General features: G+C 37.2%; 2 protein-coding genes across 2 annotated transcripts; both read left to right on the top strand.

Annotated features, from left to right (window-relative positions):
* The first annotated feature begins 2,042 nt into the window (after positions 1 to 2,042).
* col8a1b (collagen, type VIII, alpha 1b) lies at positions 2,043 to 14,493 on the top strand. The gene is made up of 3 exons (XM_052590524.1): positions 2,043 to 2,188; positions 10,685 to 10,991; positions 11,661 to 14,493. The coding sequence occupies exons 2-3, from the start codon at positions 10,688 to 10,690 to the stop codon at positions 13,568 to 13,570; spliced, it is 2,214 nt and encodes a 737-aa protein (XP_052446484.1). The 5' UTR covers positions 2,043 to 2,188; positions 10,685 to 10,687; the 3' UTR covers positions 13,571 to 14,493.
* Positions 14,494 to 14,714: 221 nt separating this feature from the next.
* jagn1b (jagunal homolog 1b) lies at positions 14,715 to 17,337 on the top strand. Its single transcript, XM_052590525.1, has 3 exons — positions 14,715 to 14,831; positions 15,727 to 15,838; positions 16,262 to 17,337. Exons 2-3 carry the CDS (start codon positions 15,750 to 15,752, stop codon positions 16,722 to 16,724), a joined length of 552 nt encoding a protein of 183 aa, XP_052446485.1. The 5' UTR covers positions 14,715 to 14,831; positions 15,727 to 15,749; the 3' UTR covers positions 16,725 to 17,337.
* Positions 17,338 to 17,619: the final 282 nt, after the last annotated feature.

The raw sequence follows: 17,619 nt of genomic DNA, 5'->3' as shown, positions 1-17,619 counted from the left end.
CTACACCAGTAGGTGGCGACAAGAGACTGTCTTTATGAGTGAGTCGCCAATCATGCAAATCATTTAAAATACTGATTTGTTTAGTAACCCAAAAAATTATTTAAAAAAATTAAAATGACTGGCTTAATTTCGAATTTGTCATTTGGGACGCAGTTATAGTATTCAAAAAACAGTAAGCGAAAAGTAACTGGGCGCTCTATGTCTTCAGTCTAGATGTTAGTAATGTTTTCTGTTAGTTCATTTCTCTTGGTTCATGTCAAATTAATTTTGATAAATAAGTCGCACCTGACTAAGTCGCAGGACCAGCCAAACTATGAAAAAAAGTGCGACTTATAGTCCGAAAAATATGGTACTAATTCCTCCCGGATTTTAAGTGTGCAGTCAATGGACACTTTACTACTTTGCTAGAATTTATGAATGGTAGTGAAGTGATGCAACTCACCATGGTAAGTCACATGATAGTATGTCCACATGGTGGATGTAGTATGTCCGGATTTTATTCATACTACTCATATTCATAGTCAGGGTTGGGAAGGTTACTTTTAAAACGTATTTCATTACAGATTTAAAAAGTAATTTGTAATAAATTTCATTAGATTACACAAGTTTTGTAACTTATAAGAAGGTGTGTAACACAAAAAGTCATCAATAGACCCATCCACCAAATCATAGCACTTGTACACAATAATGCAATTGTACTTATTTGTCTTCAGGGAAACAGAATTAAATAAAAAATATTTAAATATTTAAACGAACAAAAAATGTAAAATCATCAAATTTCTAAAGTTTACACCCCCTGCTCTTAATGCAATGTGTTTCCTTCTTGAGCATCAGTAAACGTCTTCGACTAATTCATTCAGAGTGCAAAAGTGAGTCGTTGAATCATTTATTCAAGCGATTTGTCCAAAACACCAGATTCATTTAACCATTTAACTTTCACCCCGTCCTGCATACGGGACGCCTATGTTTACTTCACTATATTACAATTAAATCTAATCTAATCTTGACAAACTATATATCGTTGGAAAGGTCTAAGACTCCCAAATATATATTTTACCAATGTTTTTTTGTAAAAAATTATGTATGAAAAGTAATAGATTAATTTATGACAAGAGTGCACCCTCAAAAATCTACATTGTAACATGAGTTTCTTCATTGCCTTTTTCTCTATCACACTTTAGAAATTATCAGAAATTATATATCAGCTGAAAACTTAAAATCTCAAAACTCATCCTTTAAAAGACAATTTTAAAATCAAACATTGCATTACCATGTAAATTGTACATCAATATCATGTTACAAAATGTTTTCAGTCATGAATTATAAAAATTTAAGTTTGGATCGTGCGCATTCAAGTCTATCTTCAAAAATGTGAGTTAAAACAACACTACTTGTATGTGGAGGTATGGAAAATAGTATTGTTACTGATGGAGCAAAAATAGACGAATTAAGAGACAATCATTTTTCTAAATAGTTCTACATACAACTGTCTGTTGTAGAGAACTGAACAGTTACTGGTAGCCATCGACTTCCATAGAATTGGAAAAATTACTATGTAAGTCAGTGGCTACCAGCAACTGTTTGATTACTAACATTCTTCAAAATATATATATTTTTTGTTTTCAACAGAAGAAAGATACTCATAAATCGGAACAGCTTGTGGGTAAGTAAAGGATGACAACTTGCATTTTGTAACTTCTAACCTGACTGAGGTCCAGTAATGCAGGTTTTATTACATTTTTTATATATTATAAATATTTTTGTCAATATTTGAATCTGTTATTTTGTAAGTTATGGTAGTAAATAAACTGACGCAAGTCATCTTAAATTATATGTCAATAACAGTCCTTGTTTGTCAAGTAATTTTAATTTGACATGTCGTTTTTCAAGGTTTTTAAATAATTAAAAAGGCTGCTTTGGGTAAGGGAACCTAACAGCCACTGCATCAACACCCTGGGTGGAGGCTTACTTGACCGCTTTTCTCTCTCCCTTTCTTTCTTTCCCTTTTGCCCACCTCCTTTGAGGAGTTGCCTTGCCCCTCCTACCTGCCCATAAAAGTGGAAACCATGCTGCCTGAAGCCTTTAACTACATTTCTCCTTCTGTCTTCTGGATCTTCTTCCCTCACTTCTCACTCAGAGAGAGAGATAAACCGAAGAAAGAGACAGAGAGAGGTCAGGAGAGAGAGAGGTGAGTGCTGTACATATATAATGCGTGCTGCAGGAGGAAAGAATTAATAAAATGACGAGTGACTTGAAATATTGCGCATTGATATCAATCTGAATAGGAGTGTATATTATTTTTCCAGTCACAAAAAAAAAAAGGTTTGGTGGAATTCATGGAAATTCAATATTTAAAAGCTTGTGAAACCAGACAGAATATATATATATATATATATATATAATCCTCATTTATTTTAATATGCAATGAGAACAAACTCAAGTTGCAATTTTTGGATATGCTGATTCATATCCTGCTGCTTACCACACCTGCTGCTGTTGTGCAAGAGTCTTTATCCAGCTCGCTTTGTATATTTCTACAGCCACATTCACTTTAGTTTCACTTTGATTTTCCTGGCACTGGGCATCGCTGTGAGCCAGAGGGCGGCTGTGCGTGATTTTCCCAGCTTCCTCCAGCATTCAGGGCTGGATGTTTTGTCTTCAGGGTTCAGAGGATCCATTCATGTGGGCACGTGACCAGCTCTGCGCGCTGAGGCATCCTCTATTCTTTTTCTTTTCCCCTCTCGATCAATTTCTCTAGTCCAGATCGATTTTAAAAAATGCTTTGGGCCTGGCATTGATAACTAAATGGATTACATTTTCAATGCAACTCGACCAGAGACATCTTGGCGATGTTTTGGTATCAGAAGGGGTTGTGTTTGTAATAATGATTGTTATTAATAATCATTATCACAGCACTGTATTGATATTCTTCAAACTCTCCTTTGTAGGTAAAAGGCCTGAAAAAGCTTTTAATTAACAGGAATTGTGGACATTTATTTAGTGAATTATTAATGCTACTACTACTTTTATACATACATATATATATATATATATATACTTAAATGTCCTAAAATTGTGATTTGCAAGCCTGGAAAAGTTAAGGTATTTAATAAAATAATAAAACAGTACACTGAAATAAACAAAATGTTTTATTAAATGATTACAAAATAAAATTCAAATGATTTTTTATTAAAGTACCATTTATTGTATGTACTGTTCTGAACATGTACATTTAACAAACATTAATTTAACACAATGTCGCATCAAGGTAAACAAGAAGGCCTGAAAAACAACACGATTCAATGTGTTCTTAACTGAGTGAAGAATTGTTCTAACCGATCCTGATATCGTCAGTGAATAAATCATCAGACTCGTTCATTTCTGGTGGTTTTTGGTTGTTTTTTTCCATTTTGAAATCAAATGGACCCAGTTCAAAATTAGAACTAGTTCTCCTTTCTCTGAGTTGTTTCGTTGCGGAGCATCTTTTATTTCCGTGCAAAAGCCTTATGAATCCGGCGACCCTGTTGTCTCTCTTTCTCCAATCATTTGTATCTTTCCTGAGCAGCTTGAGTCATTAAACAGTCAGAGACGCAGCCTGACCTGTGAATGTTCCTTCAGTTCCCTCCAGCTATTAACAGATTGGTGTTTTATAACTGTGTTTTCGATCTACATGAAAGCTGGGCACTCTTACACAAATAGAAAAACAACAAAAAATCGAAGGAAGGAGAGTCTTGCTTGAGATTTTGTTGGATTCCCGTTGGATTGGCTTGCTTCATTCCTAAGAAATGTTTTGTGACACGTATTATTTGTAAAAAGTATTTTTTTTTTTTTATTTAATAGCACGTACTGTCCTGACCTCTGGCCAAACGCTGTGTACTGTACAAATCTCCTCTTCCTAGACTACAGAATTACAGGTCTTCCCTGGCAGTATAGTTTCTCATTTTAAAATCAGCATCGTACTGAAATGAGAACACCAAAATTTGGCGGATCAGCAATTCTCTGTGTAAAGAGAGGTTTGGCTCGCCACTTACGGTTTTGAAGACACCAGATATCTGAAAGTCTGAGAAGACTCTGGGCTGATCAAAAATGCATGCATTTATTACTTGGAATTACCCTGGAAAAGCCCAGAGTTCTATCACAGAATCAAGGTATAGGGATGGTGTGAAGGCTGAGCGTGTCCAGAACGAGAGGACGTGGGCTTGGAATCTGACATATGCTCACAAACACACCAGCGCACCTCGGGTCCTGGCCTATGTTTGCAGTGATATAAATCATCAGCATCAGTGTCCAGCTGGCACAATGAGAGCTATCCGAGGCCATCTATTAGTGCTGATAAAATATTCACACAATAATTAGAGATTGGGAAATTAAGTGGACATGAAGGACTGCAGGCTTTGTCTTTTAACACAAAAAGTGAGGTAACCCACTGCGTGGATTTGGTGCGCTTTGAGAGCAAACAAATATTTTGATTTTGTTTAATTTGTGCTTTAACCAAAAGTACCCCAAAAAGAAAAATATGTAAAAAAAATAATAAAACAAAAACAACTGCTAAATATTTACAGTACATGAAGCAAAATTCAATTATACATTTTATTTGGAAATGATATGCATGTTAAATTTGATTATACACGTGCGTTTTCAGTCGGACTTCTCTTGAATGTGCGGAGACAAATTCTTACCCTGTTCATCGCTGAACTGGCAAGCAATTCCAGCTGCAGTGCTGAACCGTTTCCTCATCGAGATTCTCCTCATTATCAGGTCTTCCCCTGCATTTGTCTTATGGACAACTAGACTTTTCAGGGGATATTCTAGAAATCGGATATGGAATGAACAACATCTCTTGCTATAGCAGCTATTGGCCTTCATCGGGACAACCTGCTGTCGCAGGGTTTCAGTCACCTTAGAGCAGCCTGCCATCTGGCAATCTCAGTGAAGATTAGAGGAATGCTGCCAGTTTAATAGGGTTGTCATATAATTAAAGCCACAGTCATGTCGCCCTGCAGCCCAAGACTGGTTGCCCCCTGCCTTCGCATCATCCAGGTGGATGCTACACACTGGTGGTGGATGAAGAGATCCCCCCTCACAATGTAAAGTGCTTTGAGTGCCTAGAAAAGCAATATCAATGTAAAGAATTATCATTATTATTATTATTATTAAAGAAATTAGCACCAGATGCCAGAATATCACCAAAAACCATCAACTTGGATGTATCTGTAAGTGTTCTCTAATTTTGATCACAGTTCTTTTTTTCAAATATCTTAAGTATTTTATACTGTGCTTCAGAATACAGTTAATTTATGAACTATTAACCATGTTATTAAAAATATAGTATTATTGATACCCAAACATTAATTATATACAGTAGATATAGCTTATATTTTTTTATTATAGTGTTTTATCACACACATACACATCATAATCTTAAAGACAGTACCTGAGTCCGTCTTGTATGAAAAGAGGTTTTAGTACCAAGTGGCTGAGATGGAAAAATATGGTTTTCTTGAAATGTCAGCCATAACCTTTCCAAATGAAAAGATAAAAAAAGTTTAAAAATGTAAGAATTTTTTTCCCCTGACCTTTTCAGGCACAAATGAGACCCATTTCATTTTTATACGGGATACAGAAAGGCTTTCTGCTACCCCATCATGGTTTATATACTGGCCAAAATCTCTTATTCCCCATAGACAAAAAAACATATGGTTACATGAAAAACTTCCCTTCGACCTGAGAGGGAAAAGTGAGTGTGTGAGTTACTGAGTGAGCGAGAGAATGTGTTTTACAGCTGGCAGCAGTTCTGGCTCACGGTCCATTCTGTCAGCTGATTCTGCATTCCGCTGTCCTGTGGAATAACTGCAACTCAGACTCAGTATATTTCAGCAATATCACACCAGCAAGAACGCCACCACACTGAATTCCAAAAATGTTAATTTGTGTATTTAGCAGATGTTTTATCCAAAGCGTAAGCGACTTCTAAAATTTGACAAAGAGCCAACAATATTCATTATATACGATGCCAGGTTTATTTAACAACTAGATTAGGAAGCAAGCTAGAGAAGAGGAGAAATGCAGGTTTTTTTTTGTGGTGGTGGTGAATTACTGTACTTCCAGAAGAGGTATGTCTAGAGCTGCTTTTTAAAAGATGTTCTCAGCGCTTGATTTGGAGATTGACCGCGAGAGGAAAAGAGAGGGTGAAGGTTCTGGAAAGGGCTTTTTACAGCGATGCAATTAAATAAACATTTTTTTTATTTTGTGCCATTGGGGATCTGTTCTGTGATCAGTTTTAATGTCTAAAAGACCATTTAATAATCTAAAGAAACCTTGTTCCACTATATAGACCCTTTTGAGCATTTGAAAGTTTCCATACATGTTAAAAGCTCTTGGAATCTGTGTGTGAGAATTGTACTTACATCTGTTTCATGGGAGAAGTGTCTTGAAACTTTCTCTCACTCTTCCCACTTCCAGAGAAAGCATGACCTGTAGTAATTGGTAGGGTGGGAACACAGAGCGGTTGGTGTGGGTGGGTGAGTGTGTGTCTTTTGGCATCTTATGCTGTTTACTGTCGGCACGTCATTATCACCATCTTGCTGACTGTAAAGAACTGTAAAGTTCTTCAACTTCAGTAGCCAAATCTGAAACAGCAGCTCCAAAATACTGCATCATGAATCCATTTGTCAGCGTTATGGAAAGCAACACTCTAAGCTGACTATTCCTTTTATTTATTTTTTTTACCATTTTTTTATTTTACATACACTTTTATTGAAAGTAATTTACATTGCATTCAGGGTATACATTTTATCAGTTCATGCATTGCCTGGGAATCGAACCCATGACCTTTGTTTTGCTTCTGTAATGATCAGAGGTTTGAACTACAGGAATGCATCTGTACAAATTATCAGTGCTACTTTGAAAAGGAGCCTCTTTTGTGTCCGTTCCATCTCACTGGGTTTCACTTGGCACGTTGCAGATGCTTCTTATCCAAAGTGTCTTCTGGTAATTATATTTAATTGACTATCACCCCTGAGAAACCTGGGGGAAAAGTGCAGGGTTCCCTTTTGGCATGATTTTATATGACTTTTCCATGGACTTTCTATTTATTTGTAATTTAGTGGATCGTTTTAAAGTGATTTCCAATCGAATGTCAGTTTAAAATTATTTATTCTTTTCTCTCCAAAAATATGACAAACATCTTGATATTGAAATGGGCCTTAATGGACAGTTCAACTTTTATATCCTCCAGTTATTAGCTAGAAACATTTACTGCCCAGTCAGTCATACAGCCAGTTGCAAACAATGAGTTTGATCATGCTAGCTTGCTTTTGGGTTTGACACTTCACATTTTACAATAAACAATATTTAGACTATTCAGTATTTTAAAGCATGACAGGTAGATGAATGTGTGTTCTATAAACAAATTCATGATATACAAAGTTAAGTTTTCATATTCTTTTGTTTTTATTTAACATGGTAATCCTGAAAGTGTTTCAGTGCAAAAAGTAGTGGGTTCAGATCTCGGATGAGCCCCCGATTTAGGTTTAATTTTTGGACACAAAAGTTACATTTAAAATGTCTACATTTCATAACAAATCTAACTAAATGGCATTTGGTAACAAATTAGGCAAATTATCTTTATATTAAAAAAAAACCTAATATATTATTATTATTAGTATTATTATTAATGCTTTTTCTTTAAATAAATAGACACCACTGGCAAAAATCATAGAAAGGCTCAAAAGAATGTAGGGCTGAGCATATAACCTTATCATGCCAACATTGGTTATATGGTTGGCACCCAGCATGCTCTTCTTTATTTGTTTATTGTGAATTGAAGCGAAACATCTGGAAGCAGTCAGAAAAGCAGGAATGGAAATTTGATTATATTAGAATCGGGGCAGGGCGATAACAGAGCTGTGGCATGAAACCAAGGAGACAAACGCTGCGGTTATAAATTTTGGCCAATAGAGTGGAGGAAAACATTGGTTTCTGCTCTCTGCAGTGGATATGTAGAGTTGCAGTTGTGTCGGTTGCTTGTCCTTGTGGTTTTGACCCTCGCCTGTCAACATATTTCTCGTTTGACCTTTGGCTTCAGTGCCAATTTTTTTTTTTCTGGCATGCTTGAACATCCAAATGTAGGCCGGAGGAAACAACGTGAGAAGCTTGTTTTAGCCTTGTGAATCTGATAAATGAGCATGGAAATTCAACCAGGCCAGGTTGTGAGTTGTTGGGTTCAGAATGAACGGAAGCTTTTAGGAGCCATGTTTTTTTCCCCATGACCTCTCCTGAACTGCTTCACTTGAGATTGTTTTGGCATCTCCTTGGTAATTTATGCTGGGTGTGTACCACGAATGGAAATAAGAGCTATTGATTATGGTATTCTGTATCACTTAATATTTTTCAGACATGGCCAGCAGTAACTGAGAAATGTTCCAATGGAATTAGGCTGTTTTGATGCCCACAACATTTTTGGATATAGAACATTGGATGGACATTCCCTTTGGCTTGCCAGTCTAGTCGAGCACAGAGAAAGAGTTGTTTTTCTAAAGTGAGAGTTCTAGAATGAACATAGTCAGCACTAAGAATGACACAAGATCCTCTGAAAACAAATCACTGGGTGGAGTCATAAATTAGGGAGGACTGAGGAATGAAATTCATTTCTGAGGAATGAAATGTTTGGTTTGTGTTCGGTGCCCAATGAATGAGGGAACTAATGAATGAATGAATGTCGAAGGATGTGATGTAGCCTATGAAAAGAATACCCCTTAAAATGACTGTCTATTGAATAAATGAAATATTTGAATTATTATCTGAATCCATATGATCAAAGACCCCCCAAAATAGGGGGCTACCGTCTGGGGTTACAACCCCCATTTTCCCCCAAAAGCCGGTTAGTGTTGTGACTCAAACACTAATGACAAATACTTATAGAACTGTTAAGTTAAAATGATTAAAATTTAGCAATAAATAATACATTATAATTTTTTTAAAATGCTATTACAAAAACTTTGGCCAGTTTCTTGCTTAATCCATTTTCCAAATAATTCTTTATTCATTAAAATATATATATATATATATATATATATATATAAATAATTATTACTATTATTATTTAAATGCCTACATTAATACCATATTAAAGGTCTACACTATCCCTTAGAGGAACTGAATACAGAATAAGGTTTGAACAGATGATACTGGAGTAGGTTTAGAGATGTGAAAGAGGTGGAAAGTATCTTTGGAGTCACAGTCAACCTGGCTTGCAGCATCCCAAGAAAAATGGTTTATGTGTTACTTTGTATTTTTGTTCTATTCAAGCTCGATCAGTCAAGATCTCCATTTACAGTAGCTCACAAAAGGAAATCAAAGCTCTGGCATCCCACCCGCACACTGATCCCAATATGTCTCCATGTATTAGAATAAAAAACCGACTCCCTAAAAAGCATTCCAGCTTTTAAGATTTTTCCACGCTCAATCAAAGCAGGATGCCCCCTCCATTCTGGGGTCGGCTTTGGTTTAGGCTCACGTTTTGGATTTTAGCACGGCTTTCGGCTTTTGGGTGCTAAAAAGCCAACACTTTGTAACTGAGTGGTTGGGATTCCCATTCATCACAGTTTCAGGACAGATCTGAAATGATGTGGCTCTCAAGAGAAGAGAAAATTAGCAAAAAAGTAAGAAATACTGTAGTGTTTTTTTTTTTTTTTTTGTGCCCTAGTGTTCTGCTTATTAGACGGCATGATAATGCATACATTTTTTGCATTTGTGTTACTTGCAGTGCAAGGTTTCATTAAGATGGCATCACATGGTGGCAGTCTACATTTTTGTGATTATAAATTCTGATCATTTTTAAGCTTTATGGGGCACAAAACAGTGAATACAAAACATTCAATAATGGGATAAGAAACAATCCTAACAGTTTGCCTTTTCTTTTGATTTGGAGAAAGCAAACTGATTTCACAAGCAGTTGCTCAGGATTATTTGCAGTCAGATGGTGTGTGTATAGTTAAGACCCCTTGAGTGAGCCAAACAGTATTCATATGTGAGCAGTTACTGACCTCTAGTGGTCATGTTTAAGTATAACAAATGTGTTGCCTATGTAGTCTATGTTAATACAAACAAACTCATTATTTTTAATGAGTGACTGAATTAAGAAACTTCAAATATTATTAACTTCAATGTGCATTTAAAAAACAAAAACTGAGCTCTTTCCATAAAATATGGGGTAATGTGCAATCAGGTCATCATTATGGAAAAATGCATTCTAGATCTGTAAATGGATATTTCAAGTCACCAGTAAATGAATATATTTATATCTTCTTGTTCTAAGAAAAAATAATATAGTCCATATACTGTTAGAAGGTTCTAATGTTGTTTGTTTGATGCGGATTTAAATTTTGGGGGTAATTTCTTCTGCCCTTAAATTGTTTTCATTATTTACACGATTCAAAAATATTAAGACTTTTGCTTGTTCAGCCCTGAATTGAAGGGACAATGCAGACTTTGTCAGAGTAACATATTATATGCTATATTTATAGAACCAATAGTTGATTACTCAGTCATGTCTTTATGTGTGTCAACTTTCTTCTCTAAAACAACGTGCAAGGCATAGAATTGCTTCCACTACACTTGGTCTAAGGGTACTGCTAGCATTTTCCTAGACAGTTAACCTTCTTTCCTGTTCTCTATTTCACAGGACATGGCTGGGCCTCTCCTCTCAGCCCGCTTGTTTGTACTGGTGGAGCACCTCTGTCTGCTACATCATATCCATGCAGGGGCATTTTATGGTCACAAACCAATGCCCCAACAGCACCAGCCTCTGCCACAGTTACCTCTTCTGTCACATGGCAATGAAGGGATACCCCAACAAATAACCCAACACCATTACCATGGAAAGGAAACACCACACTTACCATATGGAAATGAGATGCCTTTGCTTCCACAGTATGCAAAAGAACGTCCACAGATACCCATGCACATGGGTAAACCTATTTTAGGAAAAGGTTTGTTATTTAGCAAATTCCTAAATAATTACTTTGCTTGCAAAATTCACTCCACAGGTTAATTTAAAATAAAAGGTAAATGCCTGGCTATAATTCACTTTCCACGTTCCATCTTGTGCACAGCTGTGTCTCCACAGCTTTCAAAGTATACCCAACCACGGATGGACGAGTTTGACGTATGCAGTTCCACCTAGTAGACTCGTTATAACTCAACATTCAGTTCACACCTGTGCTGTTGTATGCTGACTGTCCACACGATCACAAAAAATTGGCTCGACATGGACAGTGTGTGCATACATCTTCAGACACTTCTGATAATGGAAACTGCATCAGACGGACAGTGCACTGACAAAGTTTACTTTTATTTTGTACTGATAGAAAGCATTTTTCATCTTTCTGACATGTTAAACTATTAAAAACACCTGCCATCAGATTTTAATAAGGTTTGGGATGTTTGTGTGGTTTATTATTAGTTAATTCTAATTTCAGCTCTTTTGTATTCACTAAAAAGGTTAAAATAATACAATTGATTCATATTTAATATATTTTGGTTCAAGAGACCAAAATATATTAAATTTTCTTTTGACTTTTAGATATACAAATATTGTGTAGTTTATGAATAATTTAAGTTACTCTGACCATGACTGTTACATCTTTTTTTTTTTTCAGGTGAAACCATTCCAAGAGGAGAGAAAGGTCCTCCTGGTGAGCCTGGACCAATGGGACTTCCAGGGCCTAAGGGCCCTCCAGGACTTCCTGGTCATGGTATCCCAGGACCTACAGGTAAACCTGGTCCTCAGGGTCCACCAGGACTTCCAGGATTTGGAAAGCCAGGAATGCCAGGTTTACCAGGAAAACCTGGAGGTATAGGTTTACCAGGACCGAAGGGTGAGCTGGGACCAATTGGTGGTGAAGGGCCAATAGGAATGCCAGGACCTCCAGGTCATCCCGGGCCTCATGGTTTACCAGGTGTCTCAAAACCAGGTGCACAAGGACTTCCAGGACAACCTGGAACTCGTGGAGAACCTGGACAGAAGGGCTTCCCTGGAATCCCTGGTTTTCCAGGACCAAAAGGTGAAAATGGGAATGGCCTACCAGGACTGCCAGGACTGAAGGGACCTCCTGGACTTCCAGGACCACCAGGACAAGTAGGACTTCCAGGAGTTGGCAAACCAGGACTGAATGGAGTACCTGGGGCTCCTGGAGGCCAAGGTAAACCTGGTGCACCTGGAGAACAAGGATTGGCTGGGTTCCAAGGGGAAAGAGGACCTCCAGGGTCACAAGGACTACCAGGCTTTGGCAAACCTGGTCTGGATGGCTTGCCAGGGAAACCAGGTCTTCCAGGTGGAAGGGGCGAGCCAGGTCCATCTGGTTTACCTGGCAACCCAGGCTTGCCTGGTTTTGGCAAACCTGGATATCCCGGCCCTAAAGGTGACAAAGGGCATGGTGGTTTGCCTGGCCCTCAAGGCCCAAAAGGTGAAAAGGGTCATGGTGGTCCCCCTGGAATGATTGGACAACCTGGGCCAAGTGGCCTACCAGGCCCTCCAGGTCACTTGGGACAACCTGGAGGCATTGGTTTCCCTGGTCAAAAAGGAGAGGGTGGTACAGTAGGACCTAAGGGACAACTTGGTCCAAAAGGTGAACCTGGGCCTCCAGGACATCCGGGCAAGCCAGGATTCCCAGGAGAATTGGGGCAGCCAGGACCTAGAGGCTTACCAGGTCCCATAGGACCTAAAGGTGAATATGGACATAACGGCTTACCTGGACTACCTGGAGCCCCTGGAAAGCCTGGTGCAAAAGGAGAAATTGGATTCCCAGGAGAAAAAGGTCATCCAGGACCCATGGGAATCCCAGGATTAATGGGTCCAGCAGGACCAATAGGCCCACCTGGTCTACCAGGACAAAAAGGGGAATATGGACCACCAGGGAAACCTGGAATGCCAGGTGAGGGAAAACCTGGGCTTCCAGGCCCAATAGGACCATCTGGTATACCTGGACCTGGAGGGCCCCCAGGACAACCTGGAATACCTGGTCCTCCTGGCCCACCTGGCCTACCAGGACATCCTGCTCAATCTCCATTTATTGGGCAAATCCTTCCTGAGACAGGTCCTGGGATAGATGGGGCAAAAAGTGGTTATAAGAAAGAAAAGCCTGGAGGAGCCATTATTGGTAGGAATGGCATAGAGATGCCTGCTTTTACAGCTCAGCTGACAACACCATTTCCTCCAGTTGGGCAACCTGTTGTTTTCAACAAGATTTTATATAATGGCAACCAAAATTACAACTCTCAAACTGGCATCTTCACTTGCAAAATACCTGGAATTTACTACTTTGTCTACCATGTTAATTGCAAAGGAAACAATGTATGGGTGGCATTGTACAGGAACAATGAGCCAGTTATGTATACATATGATGAATACAAAAAAAGTTACTTGGATCAGGCATCAGGTAGTGCAGTGCTGCCCTTACAAGTTGGAGACACTGTTCATATCCAATTACCATCAGACAAAGCTGCAGGACTTTATGCTGGTCCATATGTCCACTCATCATTCTCTGGATATTTGTTATATCCCATGTGAATTTGTGAAGAAAGAAAAAAATCACTCATATAAAATAAGTGCTACATATTCCTAAAGTAAACTGTATGTGCCATCAGTACAGAGCCACTTGTTACGTGAATAGAAAAGTATGTAGTGTGTTTTATGCATACACATAATTACATATTTTGAAACAGTCTTGCAGCATCTTACATTATCCGTACATCCATATGGTTAGCACTTTGTTAGAACTCTTATCACATTATTTATTTACATATTTCCTATTGTTTGACAGTATATTGATTTTATATAGATGGGTTCACATTTACTACATATCAATGTAAAATGATGTGATATTGACATAATGAAGAATGTTCAGATTGTTAGATATGCACTATTTTTCTGCTGTCTTAGATTCTCATTGCCATCTCAATGAACTTCAAGAAAGTATGTGAGCACATACGTGTTATATTTTTAAGATTTTGCTATTCAGTGATCTTATTAACTAAAAACATAATTAAAATACATATCTGAAATGTCCTGAACCTTACATGTAGGTTTTTATTTCACACCCAACAGATTTGAGTAGGTCAGATCATTGTTTATTAAAACAAACTTAAGGGTACTGAATAATTGTTAATAAGTACAATATCAGTACAAAATAAGTTGATAAGGCCACATGGACACTCTAAGTTAAATTCAAATAGTCTTAGGAACTTCTCTGTAATTTATTTTTAGTTATACTACTGAATGACTAAATTTGTATATGTGCAAAAAGATGGTGGGACACAAAAAAGAAGGAATTTATTATTTGTTATTTTTGACAATGTTGCTAAACTGTTAAACAAATATGGAGTAAAGATTTCATGTCATTGTTGTTGTTTTTTTAATAAATTGAATCGTCTAAAAGTGTGTGGATTTGTAATTAGGGAATTCCACAAGCAATAAAAAATCCCTGCTTTCAATCTTTATGTTGACCATTATTTATGGGATTATGGATGTTTCACACTGAGCTGCTGCTTTTAAATAGTGTATAATTTCTGGAAACCTCAGCAATGCCAAATGATTAATAATGATTTAATTAACATAATGCATAATTTAATAAGCAAGTATGTTCATACGATGTATCAGTCATCTTAATGAAAATATATAGAAAGTCTTTTCCAAATCATTGTTCCCACTCCGCGTCAGTGAGGGCGATATTGCATTATGTCCAGGCGAACGCACGTTTAGAAGAAGAGATACTTTTACTCACGTTTCTACTGTGTGTATGAATTTGCTTGCTGGTTCATGTTCAAATAAGGTAGGTTAATAGTATTGGTGTTCAAAAGTATGATATATACTGTCTTCTTTTTTGTAACACCGATTATGACTGTGAATGAACGTGTATTGTGCCTCGTATAAATAATATTGTCACTATACCGGTAGGAAGCATTAACAAAAGCAGTAGAAGTTGGATTGAGTGATTACTGTGATATAAACATTCATTGCATTAGAATAAAAAAAATGCATTGTCAGTAATTATTTGTAAAGTAATAATTAACTATAGTTATTATAATATCTAACAGGTACATCGTGCTACGCATGGGTGAATATATAACCGCCTGTTTTACAGTTCAGTACAAGGTCGTGAACAAACAAAAACTACAGAGAAGAAGTAGAAGAAAAAACGTCTGTGCTTAGCTAAAATAGGATAAACAGTAGGCAAATTCGATTGCGGAAATGGAGGTTTTGCACTGCTTTAGTATAAATTGGATCGATATTTTAGACAAAATGGAGAGTATTTACGGAAACTATTTTAAATTTTGCATGCAAGCGAGAAATGTTGTAGTATCATGGTAGAAATAGTTTAAAATAATCTGTGGTAAATTTTACTTTTATTTTTTAAGCGATATATTATTATTAATGTATTTTCGCAAACACAAATGTTTGAATGACAGTCACAGCCACCATTCACTTTCATTGTGGAAAAATGCAATTAAAAAGAATGAGCAGGTCAACCTATTTTTGAACAACAGAGGGAGAGTAAATTGTGACGTAAATTTCGTATAAGGATAACTCTTCTGATTTCCCGCGGTTTATAACGTAGGCGTCGGCTATAACTTGCCTCATATACGCTTTTTAAACCATAACGCGAGTGTAGGCACAGTTTCCATCTTGTAAAACTTCAAAATTTACCTAGTTTACTTTAACCTCAGGTTGTCGACTGTGGAGGTTTACCATGGCATCACGGTCAGGACCGCGCGCTACAGGAACAGACGGAAGTGACTTTCAACACCGCGAGCGCGTGGCGTCACACTATCAGATGAGGTACGTGTGTTGATGTTAATGTAAAAATATGAATCGTTATATTTGTGTTTTGTATTTACAGTGTCCCGTGAGCAACATTGCTTATTTCGGTGGTGCAGTACTTAGTCTTTGAATAATAATAATAATAATAATAATAATAATAATAACGAATAAAAAGAAAATCCACTTTTTTATTTTAGAAAAAAAAAAACATGGCGTAATGCACTTGTAGTACAACCCAAGTTGTGAAATGCTTTAAAATAAACAAAAAAGAAAGCAACAATAAATGAATGAAAACTAGAACATGTTATCCAATATATTAAGACATGATAGGGGGTGTATATATATATATATATATATATATATGAGGAACAAACCCCTAAAAATACAAAAAAAGTGCAGTAACTGTGATCCTGTTGCACTGACCCTTCTTAATCCCCTCAGTGTGGCCCTGAAGTCTGAGATCAAGAAGCTGAACATTGCTCATGCTGTGGTCTGGTTGCTTGTAGCAGCACAGGTGGTGGTCAGTCAGCTGAACTTAGTATCCCATAAAGTGGTGGCCTCTCCGTACCAATGGGAATACACGTATCTTCTGAGCATCATACCTACGGTCTTCAGTTTCATGGCTTTGCCAAAAAACAACATCAGTTATCTGGTCATCTCAATGATCAGCGCTGGGCTTTTTTGTGTCGGTCCTGTTCTTTATGGAGGGATGGAGATGTTCCCTGTGGCTCAGCAGCTTTATCGGCACGGCAAAGCTTATAGGTTCATCTTTGGTTTTTCTGCTGTTTCTATAATGTACTTAGTTTTAATTATTTCACTTCAAGTGCATGGCTGGCAGATCTACTACAGCAAAAAGCTGCTGGACGCCTGGTTCACCAGCACACAAGATAAAAAGAAGAAATAAGAGACTGCTGGAGAACAATAGTTTGTCGGCTGCTTATTTGTGTCTTTATTTTCTCTTCCTGATGGCTCCTTCAATCACATCCGCTTTTATGATTACCTGACTTAAGTGTTTTGAGCCTATGAGGAGATCAGATTCGTTAAAGGATGTTTGTTGTCAATCTTCTCATCCACTGGCTCTTGGCCCAGATCAAGACGTCACTGATGTCCGTTTCTGCTTAGGTTTGAACTGCTGGCTTTGTAATCTCTTTCTGTTTTTCCACCACAATTGAACATGCTGTTTAACAGATCCCTCGAGTTGTATTCATAAGGAATTCATTGGGATCTAGGCACATCTAGGAAATGTAACCCCAGTGATGAGGAATCAGATGATGTGTGAAGAACCACAGCAAAAGTCCATTTACTAAGATAGTGCACATGACGTATTCTGCTCTTTTCCACTAATCAGCTTTCAATAAAATGATCAGATTTTTTTTTTTTTTTTTTTTTGTCTGTTTCGAATAAATAGACTGAAATCAACTAATGGTGTTGTTTGAGGTTGCAATACTATGTAACAAATCTAAAATGTATAAAGTAATAAGAATTTAAAAAAAAAGTAAATAAAAATGTTTACATTACTGCCAGATGGCTGTTGGAATTCCTCACCTCTTTATCGATGGTAAAGTTGCATTTGCTCTGGATTAATTCTCTGGTTTGACTTAATATAAAGATTGAAAAATCTTTCTCTGAATGAAACAACCAAGGTTATTATTCAATAGGAATGCTCAGCAGATAATTAACTAAGGTTGGCGAATTGCTTAAAGCAACGGTTCACCCAAAAACGAGTTTCTCCTATTGAACACAAAAGAAGAAAATTTGAAGAATGTTGGTAACCAAACAGTTGATGGTAGCCATCGACT

Source organism: Carassius gibelio, chromosome B22 (genome assembly GCF_023724105.1).
Source record: "Carassius gibelio isolate Cgi1373 ecotype wild population from Czech Republic chromosome B22, carGib1.2-hapl.c, whole genome shotgun sequence".
NCBI lineage: Eukaryota > Metazoa > Chordata > Actinopteri > Cypriniformes > Cyprinidae > Carassius > Carassius gibelio.
Note: the sequence above shows the minus strand (reverse complement) of the source record. Positions and strands in the feature narration are given on the sequence as shown.

Excerpts from the sequence above, each read along its gene's own strand:
- col8a1b (XM_052590524.1), top strand. The coding sequence starts at position 10,688 with ATGGCTGGGCCTCTCCTCTCAGCCCGCTTGTTTGTACTGGTGGAGCAC. Across the intron at positions 10,992-11,660 it reads TAAACCTATTTTAGGAAAAG|GTGAAACCATTCCAAGAGGA; the intron begins GTTTGTTATTTA and ends TTTTTTTTTCAG.
- jagn1b (XM_052590525.1), top strand. The coding sequence starts at position 15,750 with ATGGCATCACGGTCAGGACCGCGCGCTACAGGAACAGACGGAAGTGAC. Across the intron at positions 15,839-16,261 it reads GCGTCACACTATCAGATGAG|TGTGGCCCTGAAGTCTGAGA; the intron begins GTACGTGTGTTG and ends TAATCCCCTCAG.